Consider the following 14,971-nt stretch of genomic DNA (forward strand, 5'->3'; position numbering starts at 1 on the left):
TATGACATTCTGTGAAAAATGTGTACGTGATGGAGTGAAATGGATATAATTTTTTGATTCAGCGCACAGGAATTACCGTAAGATATGTAAAAATTTAAAACCATTGAAACCATAGCAGGCCTGTGTAATCTAGTGTAGTAAATAACTATATAAAGCAGACCTAGTATATATCAAGCATATAACTAACTCTAATTGAACAAATATAGTTTATCAAAGTTTTAGCTAATTCAGTAAGTGATCTGAATTAACCCTTTACAGGTTATTTAATCAAACTCATTCATTAGTTTTCACTCAAACAGTATTAACATTGTAAAATATAACAAGCACAGTATAACTATATTATATTTATTTTTGTGTTTATTAATACGTTTCTGCACTAACAAGTAGGAGATGCATGAGTATTTTTTTATTTTTATAGAACTTACAATGTATTACTATTTGCAGTGACACTTGTGGGTCTTTAAAAAACAACGTGTATTTTATTACGTGTTAAGATGTGTAAAGCCCTGCCAGTGGTACAACAGTATGTCCTCGAACTTACAACTCTAGAAACCGGGTCCTGTTAATATCGTAATTTGAGCTTTCTAATTACTTTTTTAATGTTCTTCAATATCTTTTTTCTACAAATAATTCGGTATTTTATTAATAAATGCAAAAGCTGGTGTAGTAGTTTTGGCCAACCAGTCCGACAATTCAGTTGCTTTTAGTTATTATAATTGCTTTGTTGTCTGTTTTCAGAGACCTGAGTAATAACCAGATCTCCATTATTCCGAATGATGTCTTCAGTAACTTAACGAAATTATCAACTTTGTAAGTACTGAAAACGTGTTAACTGGATATAAATAAATAAATAGTTATAATACTGTTATAGTTAAGTTATTTGTCAATAGGCGATTAAATCGGCACTATCACAAACTAATGAACTTAATGCAAAACAAGCTTTGGAGTAAAATTAAGTAATTAATTGTCGTTGTCGGCCCTAGCTGTCAATAGATGGGGTACCTGCAACGTGTTTGTGTGCTATGACTTCAGGCACAATCCGTGATGACTTCAAGATGGCAAATAGAATCGGCACCATAGTATTATTCGATAGTACACATACGAAGTTTCATTATATTATAAACCATGAAAATACTTTAATAAAACTAAATTTACAGTTTTATTAAGTGTAAAAATAACTGTTTTTAGAAAACAAGTAATTTACTGTTTTATTAGAATAGACACATATAACATTTTCTTATGTAAGACAAGGCCCTTGTGGTTAGGGGCGCTCGACACGCAATATGAGAGTCTTGGGTTTGAATACTTGTCCCACCAAATGTGCTTGCCCTTTCAGCCGTGAAACAGTTATAATGTTACACTCAAACCTACTATTCGTTGGTAATAGAGTAGCTTAAGAGTTGACGGTGGGTAGTGATGACTATCTGTCTTCCATCTAGTCCAGTGGTTCTTAACCTGGGTTCAGTCGAACCCTATTGGTTCGGTGAGTCAGTTTCAGGAGTTCGGCTTGGGTCAAAACTTGTGTGTGCCCGTTCCGTTCACCCCACTCGTATGATTTGTGACGTCATGCTCCACTTGGCCATCATTGGCTGCGGCTGATCACGTCACATCACTTGGCCTTATCGCTTGACTCCTATCATGTTCTGTTATACACGTGAATCCATATTGTACGTATTCGTCTGACCATTTTCTGTTTTGTTCGACATAGTACGAAGGGAGTCAGCGTTCTCAATGCATGATTTGCAATGCCAAGTTGAGCAATTCTAGTCTAGCACTGGCAAAACTAAGAGAACACTCCCTAAAGCTGCATAGAGATAGGAAATACAAGAACACGACGCTTGCTGAATTCAAGGTAAAGAGAGCCAGGTTCGATGAAAAGGCTACTTTGCCTGTTCTTGGCTTTGTACCCATCAACAAACCGATCCTTACAGCATTGTACGAATTTGCGTACTTGATCACAAAGCAGGGCAAACCACAAACCATTGGTGAAGCACTCGTAAAACCAGCTGCGTTGAAGATGGCGAATATCATGCTGGGAAAAGCTGCTGAAAATAAGTTATCCCAAATTCCTCTATCAAATGACACCATTAGCAGCAGAATAGATGACATGAGCGATGACATCTTGGCTCAAGTAGTTGCATATTTTATTTAAAGCCCAGCAAAATTCAGCCTTCAACTCGACGAGACCACCAACATTTCCAATCTAAGCCAGCTTGTTGTATTCGTGCGCTATGTGAAGAACGATGAGATAAAAGATTTTTTATTTTGTAAGCCTCTTACAACAACAACTAAGGCAGCCAACGTGAATAAACTTGTGGATGACTTCTTCAGAGACAACGATCTTTTGTGGGATATGATTTCTGCAGTTTGTTTGGACGGAGCTCCAGTCATGCTGGGACGAAACTCTGGTTTTGGTGCGTTGGTGAAAGCCGATGCACCACACATCATTGTAACGCACTGTGTTCTGCACAGGCATGCGTTGGCAACAAAAACCTTGCATTCAAAACTGTCAGAAGTATTAAAATTCTAGTGGAATGTGTGAACTGTGCCCTGAAGCACCTCATCTTCAAAGAGCTGTGTAATGAAATGGGCTCTGAATTCGAGGTACTTCTGTACCCTTTTAACGTTCGGTGGTTATCCCGGGGAAAGGTGCTGAATCGTGTTTTTGCCATACGTGTGTAATTAGCCCTGTTGTTGCGAGAGCACCAACAATGTCATGCAGATTGCTTCGAAAAATCTGAGTTCGTTCTCATTTTGGCGTACATGGCCGATATCTTCAATGATCTCAATCAACATCATCGAAGCAGAAGAAAACCTGAAGGCTTTTCAGAAAAAGCTACCGTTATGGAAAAGACGAACAGAGAATGATAACTTCGCAAACTTTCCCCTGCTGGACGCCAGTGTAAGTAAGATCAAAGATGTGTCTGAAAACGGAAACATTTCTGTACCCGGGAAACTGAAGCAAGCAATTGCCATGCACTTAGATGAGCTCGCAAAGTCTCTCGACGGATACTTCCCCACCAGAGAGTCATATCCAGCATGGATGAGACAGCCGTTCACGTTTAGTGTTGCGACAGCAGATGTCAATGATGAATACCTCGACGAAATCATTGAACTTAAGCAGTCAGGTTCAACAGTAACTTTTCAGAACAATAACGCTCTCAACGTTTTGGTGTCATCAAATCGTAGCGTACCCTCTTATTGCTAAGACAGCCCTTGAGATACTCATACCGTTTGTTACAACGTGTCTTTGCGAGCAATCCTTTTCGAGGATGGTAAGCATAAAAACGAAGAAAAGGAACAGCCTTTGTTGCGAAAATGATATGAGAGTGGCACGTGCCAAGGTGAAGCCGCGCATTTCTAAACTTATCTCTGAAAGGCAACAACAAAAGTCACATTGATTTGCAGTAAATATTCGTTATGTTTTTGTTTTTGTGTGAAATTCATGTTTTGTTCTTTGAACACAGTGATATTGCGTGTAACTGATGGATGGTTCATTTTGTGCACTAATAAAATATCTACTTATGTTTTGAATTTGAAAAAAAAATCATTTTATTTTTCCAATTACGAAGGGTTCAGTGAATGCAAGTACAGAAACTTCCGGGGCTCAGTACCTCCAACATGGTTAAGAACGACTGATCTAGTCTTACACTGCTAAATTAGGGACGGCTAGCCCTCATGTAGCTTTGCGCGAAATTCAAGCTAAACCAAATGTAAAACAATCGAATTTCCTACTCTTTCATTACATATATATATTTTCTGATTATTTGCACGTGTTTCTCATTTCTACCTTTTTTTATTTACAGGATTCTAAGCTACAACAAACTACAGTGTATACAGAAGGACAGCTTTAAAGGATTAAAATCCCTACGCGTCCTGTTAGTATTGGAATTTCAAACAGTCTATTATCTTTGCCTTACAGATATTCTAATTTATAACCTGATTTTTTAACTTTGTGATCTTAATTACTATAGTTCTTATTTCTCTAAGTTATGGAACAATTACTACAATGTGGGTGTAAAGAAGTGTTTTCTTTGTTCTTGTTTACGTGGCATACGAGGTCTGTTAAAAAAATACGCGGACTGACGTCATAAAACAAAATGTACTTTATTTAGAAGTTACAGGTCTGGGACCCCTTCAAAGTACTCTCCTCCCCAACGCACACACATATCCCAACGGTATTTCCACTTGTTAAAACAGTCCTGGTACGCTTCTTTTGTAATGTCCTCCATTTCTTTCGTCGCATTTGCCTTAATCTCGGGAATCGTCTCAAATCTTCTTCCTTTCAAGGGTCTTTTGAGTTTGGGAAACAAGAAAAAATCGCAAGGTCAGGTGAGTAGGGGGATGGGGAAGAACAGTGATCGAGTGTTTGGCCAAAAACTCACGAGTTCTGAGGCACAAATTTTCGCAGCAACGCAGTGCATCTTCAATTTTTCGGTCAAAATCTCGTAACAAGATATCCCACACTCTTCAGCAAGCTCCCTGACAGTCAGACGTCGATTTGCCCTCACCAGGGTGTTGATTTTGTCGACGTGTGGGTCGTCAGTTGACGTGGAAGGACGTCCAGGACGCTCATCATCTTCAATGGACTGTCGACCATCCTTAAAACGTTCATGCCACTTGAAACATGCCGTACGCTTCATACTAACATCACCGTAAGCCGTGTTAAGCATAGCAAAAGTTTCAGTCGCAGATTTTCCAAGTTTAACACAAAATTTCACAGCAAGTCGTTGCTCCTTCAGGTCATTCATTCTGAAATCCGCCAAACGAAAAAAGTCGCACTTCACTTAAAACCGCGTAGCTAATACACAAATGAAGATATCTACAATCGGGAAATGGCGTCGTAATCAGCTGATCTGTGCGAACCTAGCGACACCAAGCGGATTCCCCTGGAACCAACTGGAGCCGCGCAATTCAAACAGTCCGCGTATTTTTTGAACAGCCCTCGTATAAACGTTTGTAATTGGTTTGGTATTTTGTATCTAATGTTTATTTTAATACTTACTCTGTTAAAGCTACAATGTCTTCCTCGATTACTACGCACGCATTTAAAGATAAATCAGTTAGACTTAATGATTTATAGTGTAATGATGAACAATATGCTCTCTTATAGTATTTAACTAATTGTCCAAACACACTTACTGGTCACTCAGTTATAAACCATCAGTTTGACGATTTAGAATTTTTTACAGTGGACGACACGATATTGAAATAAATAATATTTTTTCATATGTATTATGATTATTAGTTTTAATATGAATAAAACAGTGAGAATAACATCTAAGTTTCGTGAAACTAACGCAGCAATTAAAACCTCCATTTAGAGAAGTGAAGACAGTGTATTTTGAAAATATCTTATACAGGTATGTGTAAATATTTCAATATCGTGTAAACGAGAATGAGTTTTCTTGAATACATTTTTATTCGTTTTTATTCTTTTGTAAATTTATCTTATAGTTCCCTTCACGGAAATGATGTATCAATGATACCAGAGGGCGCTTTTCGAGATCTGATCTCTATTACCCACATGTAAGTTAACAACAGAGTGTTTGTGGTACAAATGAAAGTTTTCTGTTACTTATAAGTAGAAAAATAGCTAAAAACAATGTTTATTTACCTGCCTCCCCATTAATGCTTTAGCAGCTAGTTCTTTGGCACTACTATTTCTCAATTTAGCTTTAGTAAAAGATGTTGAATAATGCTATCACATTTATCTATATTTGTGGGTGGGTGTGATCTCCTTGAGAAAATATTGTTTCCAAATGTAGAAGACAATGGAACATTTGTTCATTTAAGATGCAGTCGAGGTTGACAGCTGTTAGTTCACACCAGTTTTTTGTCTTTTATTTTCTTTTTTCGTTTTGCCAGTGGGATTTTTAGTAGCTTTTAACTTGAATAAAAACAACAACATTGGTTTTACATTTTTAAAAGCAACAAGTTCAGTGTGTCCCAAGTGTTCAAAGTAAATGTCAAAAACATTGTACGTTGTAAATGTTACACGATGAAATTATGTTAAATATTGTTCGGTTTGTTTTTGTTATTAAGCACAAAACTACGCAAACTATACTCTGGCCACTGCGTGTATCGAAACGTGATTTTAAGCATTATCAGTTTTCGAACTCACAGCTGAACTGTCGAGGGGCTATGTTGAAAATTAAGTGCTGGTGAGTCACCAGAATTAGTTATTGATTCAGTTCAACCAATAATGTTTTTTTTTTTATATATATATAACAGGACTTATAGAAACCATGATTAGTTACACACCGAGCAAGCCGAAGAACCATGATGCATAAATTTACAATTTTCATTTTCTTAACACCTCGATTCACAAAATGAGTCATTATAGAATAGTTTGGCTTTTTTGGATCAGACAAAAAGAAGACGTTTGGCACAATTTTCGAGGTCTAGGTCATAACTATAAGATCCAACACGGAGAAGTTAACTTGTAAATATAAAGTAAAACTATGTAGCAGTGAAACATGCATGAATTGTTCTGCCTGTGATTGGTGAGTGTGATATTTTAAGTATAGTGATTGAACTAAACCATGGGTCCAGATCGGACGAGGAAATAGCTTATTCGAAGATATCCCTATCAACCTGACATATCAATTTAATTGGAGATTCTCCAATTTATTACTTCATTGACAACGAAGCATTAAAAAAAAGGGGGCACAATATTATTGTTACCTTCAAAAATGGGGATTTGAATCATATTTAAGAAATCACTAGTTTCAATATTTTGTGAAGATAACGGCACAATAAAGACCAAAGATACAGTATAAAAGTTGAAGCAGATATACTATGCATCACTAAGATGATTTCCCTAGCGATGTTCATAGTATAGATGCTATCTTTGCATTGAGGATAAATATAATAAGAATGGTATAATGCCCACTATGGTACTACCATAGTATATATAATATGTACAGATTTCTCCATCTCGTATTTTTCATTATTGTTTAGTTTTTCGTTTTAGAACTTGTGCCAAACTTTATTCATCGAGATCTAGCGAAATAACTAAAAGGTGCTAGACTAGCTCGTGTAGTAGTTAATCACATTTTCACCATTTTATCTTCTTTTCAGTTAAAATTATGAGTGTATCGCAACATTGATAATAACATAAATGCATCATCTAACTATTATGGACGTAGCTTGTATGATCAATCAGGGTTGATTCATGCATCTAAGTAGTTAGCAGTAGGTTTATAGTAATTAGAATTACGTTTATTGGCCCGGCATGGCCAGGTGATTAAGGCACTCGACTCGTAATTCGAAGGTCGTGGGTTCGAATCCCCGTCACACAAAACGTGCTCGCCCTTTCAGCCGTGGGGGCGTTATAAAGTGATGGTTAATCTCACCATTCGTTGGTAAAAGTGTAGCCCAAGAGTTGATGGTGATTGGTGATGATAATTTGCCTTCTCTCTAGTCTTACACTGCTAAATTAGATACAGCTAGCGCAGATAGCCTTCGTGTAGCTTTGCGCGAAATTCAAAACAAATCAATTACGTTGATCGTATTACATTTTTGTAACAAATCTGCAAGATCTGCACTGTGAACGTTTGAAAGTAAAACCTCCTTTTCGGTATTAGGTACAATTATATGAAAATAATATTAAGTTTCGTTGTGTCACGTTTACTTGTTATTTCGTTTTAACTTGGCAAATCAAATCTCATAATGAAATTAAGGAAGAAATTTAGTTGATTTAGTAACATGGGTCACTGTTCAGTGAGTCTCACAGTCCCGTTTCTCACTTTATTCATTGTTTAAGTAGACACATGTAACATATACTTTTATATATCAGAACCACTGGTATGGGTGTTAACACTTTTATTGATAAGCAGAGACCAACGTTTCAACTTTCCAAGGTTAACAAAGAGGTGTTAACCTGAAGATGACCTAGGAAGGTCGAAACGTTGTTCTCTACTTATCAGTAAAAGTGCTAATACCTATACCAGCCGTTCTGAGATACATTTTTATTTCAAGTGGGTTTCTCGTGATCAAGAACGCATACTTTTGTTAACATATTTTACAAAGTTCATATAACCATTAAACATCCTTCTCCCTTGTCCATCCTACTAGTGCTCTAGGGGCCAACCCACTGTACTGCGACTGCACTCTCAAGTGGCTGTCTGATTGGATTAAACGTGACTACATTGAACCGGGAATAGCGCGCTGTGCAGAACCTCGACTGATGAAGAACAAACTGGTGCTCACAGCCCCATCTAGCCATTTTCTTTGTACCGGTAAGAGCATTGTTAATTCAGTCAAGCGCAACAATAACAGTTCCCTTCCGTATTTACTGGAAGCAATTTGACGTCTTTCATAATAATACATATTTTTAACTTTATTTTAAGTATTAATTATGTGAAATTACAATATTGGTTTTATTTGTTACTAAATAGTATTCAATTGTGTTAGTAATGTAAAATGTAAAATTCGATGCATAAATACACTACTTATAAAAAAAAAAAAAACACAAACACGTTCGATATTCACGAATCTTGTTCAATATAAATATCACGGGTAAGCAATACCAAGCAAGTCGTCCCCCGCTGGTACAGCGGTAAGTCTACGGATTTACAACGCTAAAATCAGGGGGTTCGATTCCCTTCGGTGGTCTTAGCAGATTAGCCCAATGAGGTTTTGCTATACGAAAACACACACACACCAAGTAAGTAGTAAAAATTCAGTTACAAATAGGAAAAAGCAGAATCAGCAAAAATTCCAGTATTTGGTTACACAAATATCAAAATATAATTTAAGATGAACAAACCTTGCAAAATGTGTTTTTATATCTAGCAGGGCCTCCTCTATTGTTTATCACTTCTCTGCATCTCTCTCATACTGCTTATGACGCTTAGAATGATTGGCTTGGTTAGTACAATTCACACCTGGCAGGTATGAGCTCCTGGACAGTCGTATGAGCAGGTCGTCTATCCCTAACTGTTCTCCTTAGCAAGTCCTACACATGCTCAATCGAATTTAGGTCCGAAGACTTAGCAGTCCAGTATCTCTATTTTTCATCCTGACAAAAAATTGCTGTGTGATCCTGGCTGTGTAGTATAGACGTTATCCTGCTAACACATTACCTCATGTTAGATAGCACAAGCAGAAGGCAAGGTTAGCAGGATCTTATTCACCTAATATTTTGTTGTCTGTATGCAGATGGCAACCCAAAGGCATCATGATGAACAGCATTACAGGCTGAATATCGAGTTCCTTCACATCTTCGGATCATCACACGTTGAGCACTTGAAGATACTTGCAACCTACTCTCATATGTAAACAGTACAGGATCCATTGCTGAAGAGTCCGTATTTATGTGGGTAACACAACCAAGACTCTTCTTTGCCTTGAGGTCAGCACAGGGGGACTTTATCTAGTATCCTGGACCTGAGCCCAGCCTCATGGTACCTGTTCCTGATCATTGAGCACAGTACATGCACTCCAGTAGCTTGCTGAGGTTCATTCCTGATTCCCTTAGAACTGCTAAAATCCACAAATATCGGTCGTCTGTTGCATCTGTAGCCTTTTACTAAATTTCACAAATATTAGTCGTCTATTTCACTTGTAGCTTTTTTTGTGACTATGATTGGCCTTCGGGTGTATTCTCTTGCAGCTTGGTGTTTGCGCCACAATCTACTGACCACTGGTTGTGATATCCCATGACCTTTACTTCCTTAGTCTAGGTAAGGCCCTCATGTAGCAATGTGGTGAACCAGCAAACTCAGTTTCAGCTTTAATTGGTTTCTAGCAGCTTTCAAATTATTTGCAAAAATCACTACTACCAAAGATTCACAAACCTACTATTATTGTTTTGTTTGTTGTTGTTTTTATTCCGTGCAAAGCTACACGAGGGCTATTTGCGCTGGCCGTCCCTAATTTTGTAGTGTAAGACTAAAGAGAAGGCAGCTAGTCATTACCACCAACTTGTGGGCTACTCTTTTACCAACGAATAGTAGGATTGACTGTTATATTATAACGTTCCCACTGCTGAAAGGGTGAGCATGTTTGGTGTGACAGGGGTTCAAACCCGCGACCCTCAGATTACGAGTCAAGTGCCTTAACCACCTGGCCATGCCGGGGCCCTAGTAGTATATCAACACCAAACATCTTTTCTAATCAGTCAAAACTAGTCTTTTGGATTGCAGAATTTTATTACATAAAATTACATAAAGAATCATTGGTGCATAAACTTGCAAACCCTAGGTAGGATTAGTGTAATCATCTACAATAAGCAAGCTGAATTTGAAGAGAAAAAAAAACAGATAAAATTGAAAAATATACAAATTTTAAAAAACTTTACGAATCCGTTAATTTTGTGAGTAGTACAGTATCAGTAGTAGTTTTCACGGTATGTTTTTTCTTACATTTTTATTTAATGCGAAAAAACAGCACCAGGAGTAGTATTTTCACCACAATATTCTATTGGTCTACCAAATAAACTTTATACAATATGATATTTTTTGTATTCTTGCAGGGGTGCAGATCCTGGGGGGATGGGGGATACATCACCCCTTCATTTTAAGTGCGGGGGTATGGTGCATACAATCATCCCCCTCTACAGTTTGGTCTGTTGAATTTTTTATTGTATCACAGGCCTACAAACTGTGTGTTTGCTTTTGTGATTCTCGTGTTCTTACCAATCGAATTACATAATTACGCCTAGATGTAGACTTTTCAGTAGCCGAAATCTACATCTTTAATATTGGCGTGCTTCTAAGCTTTTTGATCTAAGCGATAGTTCGAAGTATCAGTCAGTAGACCGAAGTATACATGCAAGGCTTGCAAACACTATCACAGAATCTACCTACATCTTGTACGTAGTGTAAGATTAAGTAAAATTTTCATCACAACAGATTGAACAGAGTATAAAATTCGAAAATATTACTCCCAAGCGTAAACTCATGTGATCTAGATCTGGCAGGCCATTTATAGCTTGTAGCTGCATCGATCTTACGTGTATATTGTGCGGTTTACCTATGCCATTTGGTCTTATGCATGTCTAGTCGGTTTTATTGTCGAACGCCTTACTCTCCTTAGCTGCCGAAGTCGATGACCGTAGTGTACGTTTAGTGTACAGTTAACGATAGGTTCTGGCCGCTCGGATCCAAACGCGCCCTACATCATCCTCCACCGCTCCTTCTAATCTGAGCCTCGATTTTACAACAGGGCTCATTAGACCTGTGTTTGTGGTCCTCATTAATCCATGAAATTTCAGGTTATCACCGCCCACTAATAAAGTGTTGGTGCTTTATGGTAAAAGAACAATATATTCTCTTATCATAGATAGTAAAATATTGTATTTTCTTGTATAATTAGACCCCTCGGTGTGGATTCCTGTACGTGGTGAGGGGACCTCCCAGGGAAGGTTCTGTTCTGTAAGGATACCTTCTCTGGGATCTAAACATCTATTCACGAGTTTGCCGTGCGTGGCGACCCGTGAAGGGGAGGAGAGGATCCTGATGGTTGAGGGGTCCAACCCTAACACACCACTTTGGCCTTGAATTCCTGTAGACGGGCGGCCCACCCAAAGGGTGGCCCCCCTTGGGTCATTTGGCTGGCCCACTTGGGCTAGAGTCAACCAAGTACCAGTATTGGAAGTTCTCAACGGGTGTTGTGGACATTGTGCCTGATGCTGGTGTTTGGGTATAGTGCTCACAAAACCCTGGCGTTGCTGCATTGTCCTTGCGTGACATTGTAGTGCGTCCCCTCGTAGGGCTCCATGGTGGGTGGGGTCAGTGGGTACCGAAATGTTTTTTTCCTATGGATCCTCCTTCAAAAAATTTAAATAAATTAGTGAGAAAACAGTCAATAGGTAAGCGACCACGTCTTGAATACTCAGAACAGCAATCTTCAACATCTGTAACACACGTACCTCATTTTCTTATATTACATTGTCTTTTAGAAAACCTTTAGGGCAATTGCCCCCCTTTTTTATTCAGAAGGGACTAGAGGGTATTGCTGGCTCTCGAAAGTCAGTAAAGAGGCTTCGATCTGGAGACATATTAGTTAAAACATCCACAACCCACCACAGTAAACTCCTCTTGAATTCAACAGCAATTGGGGATATACCTATTGAGGTTGCCCCTCATGCTACCTTGAATTCATCACGAGGAGTTATTGTGGAGAGGGATTTGAAGAACGTCCCCGAGTCAGAGATTCTCGCTGGTCTCTCCACTCAAGGAGTTTCTGCAGTAAGGCGCATCTCCACTCGCAAAGATGGAGTTACACTGCCAACAAATACCCTCGTTTTGACATTTACATCATCACGTGCATCTACCACCATCAAGGCAGGTTATCTAATTTGCAGGGTACGGAAATACATTCCGAACCCTCTCCGATGTTTCCAATGTCAGATATTTGGCCACAAAAAGACATCATATCGTGGTTCCCTGACATATGCTCATTGTGGTGGCAAGAACCACGATGCCTATGAGTGTGACATGGGCCCACATTGCGTCAACTGCAATGTTTCTCACCCTTCCTACTTTCGTTCTTGCCCAAAATGGTTGGAGGAAAAAGAGGTGCAGCGTTTGAAAACGACTCATAACATAGTTATCCTGAGGCTCGGAAATTGCTGCCCGCCACTCCATCTCGGACATATGTTGCTACACTTCATTCCACAACTACAGTGGGAGTGCAGACAGATCTGTGTCTCCAAGAGAATCGTTTTCAAAACAAATAAAAAGCTTTTTGACTTCCATGGTTAAAAAGGTTGATGAATCGACTTCTACACCCATCTATGTTCCTCCCAGACATTCCAACAAGCCTCAACATCCACATCCTTCAGTTTCAAATACAGGCATTTCTTCTGATACATCTTTTTCTCCCACCCCAAGAGGCAAAACAATCATTCGTTCGCGTCCTCAGTCACTGGAATCCCCTTCCAATAACAAAGACCTGCCCAATCGACCCAGGGCAGGATCCATGGAGGTTGCTAGACCTTCTCCGACTAAGGACAGTAAGGAAAAAAGACGTGGTCGTAAACAGAAGGGTTCTCCAGCCACTTCATCTGCCCGTCATTAAAAATGGCCACCTTGATACAATGGAACTGTCGAGGTTTACGTTTAATTTGGATGATATCAAAACACTGATTGCTTCCTACCATCCTGTATGTCTTTCCTTACAAGAAACATTTCTAAAACCTGCTGATACAGTTCACCATTCGGCAGTATTCTTTGTACAGAAATGACAGGCTGTGTGATGGACGAGTACATGGAGGGGTGGCACTATTGGTTGATCAGCATGTACCCACCCTGTCTTTGTCACTCGACACACCCTTGGAGGCCGTAGCCATCCGTGTTTCCTTGGGTCATACCATCACTGTTTGTTCTCTCTACCTGTCCCCTAGTGAGTCATATGATCAATCAGACCTTGATGCTCTCATTGAACAGTTGCCGTCTCCCTTTCTACTCCTGGGGGACTTTAATGGACATCATCCCTCTGGGAAGTGCTGTTATTGATGGGAGCGTATGCTCTCTGATCACAATCTTTCTCTTTTCAATAATGGTTCTTCCACTTATTTTGCCGGGTATCTAGCACTTCTGCTTGTTCCTCCACCTTCTTGGCCATCAAGACTCGGGCAGAACGTTCACCTCTTTCATTTCGAACTGACTGTCTCTTTGACTATAATTGTCCCTTTACACTGGTGGAACTGAAAATGGCCCTTCATCGGTCTGGCAGTATATCTGTTGGACCTGATGATATACACTATGATGTTCTGCACCATCTATCTCCTGCTTCTCTTGATGTCCTTCTAATTGTCTTTAACTGGATCTGGCAGGAGAATGTTTTTCCTGATGCCTGGCGCCAGGCTATTAGTTTACCTTTCTCTAAGCCAGGGAAAGATCCCAAGATTCCTTCAAACTACCATCCAATTGCTTTGACAAGCTGTATCTGTAATACCTTAGAAAGGATGGTTAATGCTCGTCTTGTTTGGTTCCTCGAATCGTGCTCTTATTCGATCAAAACTCGACTATGGCTCAATGGTCTATGGCTCTGCCAGACCCTCGGCCTTAAAGATGCTGGACCCCATTCATTACCAAGGACTTCGACTCTGCACTGGGGCTTTCCGTACCTCTCCAGTTCAAAGCTTATACGTTGAATCTCATGAACCTTCTCTGCACCTTCACCGTTTGCAACTATCTTTACAATATTCTTCGAAACTTCGTTCCTTAACAAAGCATCCTACCTGGGGATGTGTTTTCCTTCTCGGTGGGCCGTACTTTTTTTGAGACCAGACGATCTGCCATTGCTCCGTTTTTGGCCTTCGCATCCGAGCGCATTGGATGAATGGTGGTCTGTCCTTTGATAACATTGCAGATTCCACAGGTCAGCTCATCCCACCATGGCTTATTACAGCCTCCAAATGTGACCTTTCTTTCAATCATCTGAAAAGGCAGATACTCAGATTGGAAGTACCATCATTTATTTAATGAACATCTTTCAAACACTCATTCCGTTTCCACTTATACAGATGTTTCCAAATCAGGTAATTCAGTAGGCTCTGCTATGGTTTGCTGCGGTTCGGTGGTTGCGCGCAGAATCCCCTCTACAACTTCTGTGTTCACTGCTGAACTGTATGCCATATCTCTTGCCCTGGATCATATTGAAGCTGAGCAGTACTCCAACTGCACTATTTATACTGACTCGCTTAGTTCTATACTGGCTCTGGAATCGCTACACGTTGGCTCACACCCTGTTCTTGCTGATATTCAAAACCGACTGGCACATTTCTCATTAACTGCCACTTCTATCCAGTTTTTCTGGATACCAGGCTATGTTGGTATTCGCGGGAACGAGCTTGCAGACACGGCAGCTAAATCTGTCTGCTCTGGCACTATCACTGCTGTGCCTATTCCGTGCATGGACTATGGTCTTGTATTCAAGGCTCAGCTCCGTGCCAGCTGGCAGTCCACTTGGGTGAGCAACGCAACAACAAAACTTTTCAAATAAAACCTTATATTGG

General features: G+C 39.5%; 1 protein-coding gene across 1 annotated transcript in view; it reads left to right on the top strand.

Annotated features, from left to right (window-relative positions):
• LOC143228481 (protein slit-like) overlaps positions 1-14,971 on the top strand; it is a 103,380-nt gene that overhangs the window by 56,489 nt on the left and 31,920 nt on the right. The window contains exons 3-6 of the mRNA XM_076459734.1: positions 739-810; positions 3,807-3,878; positions 5,458-5,529; positions 8,080-8,243. Of these exons, the coding sequence (XP_076315849.1) occupies positions 739-810; positions 3,807-3,878; positions 5,458-5,529; positions 8,080-8,243 (380 nt within the window). The remainder of the gene's footprint in view (positions 1-738; positions 811-3,806; positions 3,879-5,457; positions 5,530-8,079; positions 8,244-14,971) is intronic.

This window comes from Tachypleus tridentatus, chromosome 10 (genome assembly GCF_004210375.1).
Source record: "Tachypleus tridentatus isolate NWPU-2018 chromosome 10, ASM421037v1, whole genome shotgun sequence".
Classification (NCBI taxonomy): domain Eukaryota; kingdom Metazoa; phylum Arthropoda; class Merostomata; order Xiphosura; family Limulidae; genus Tachypleus; species Tachypleus tridentatus.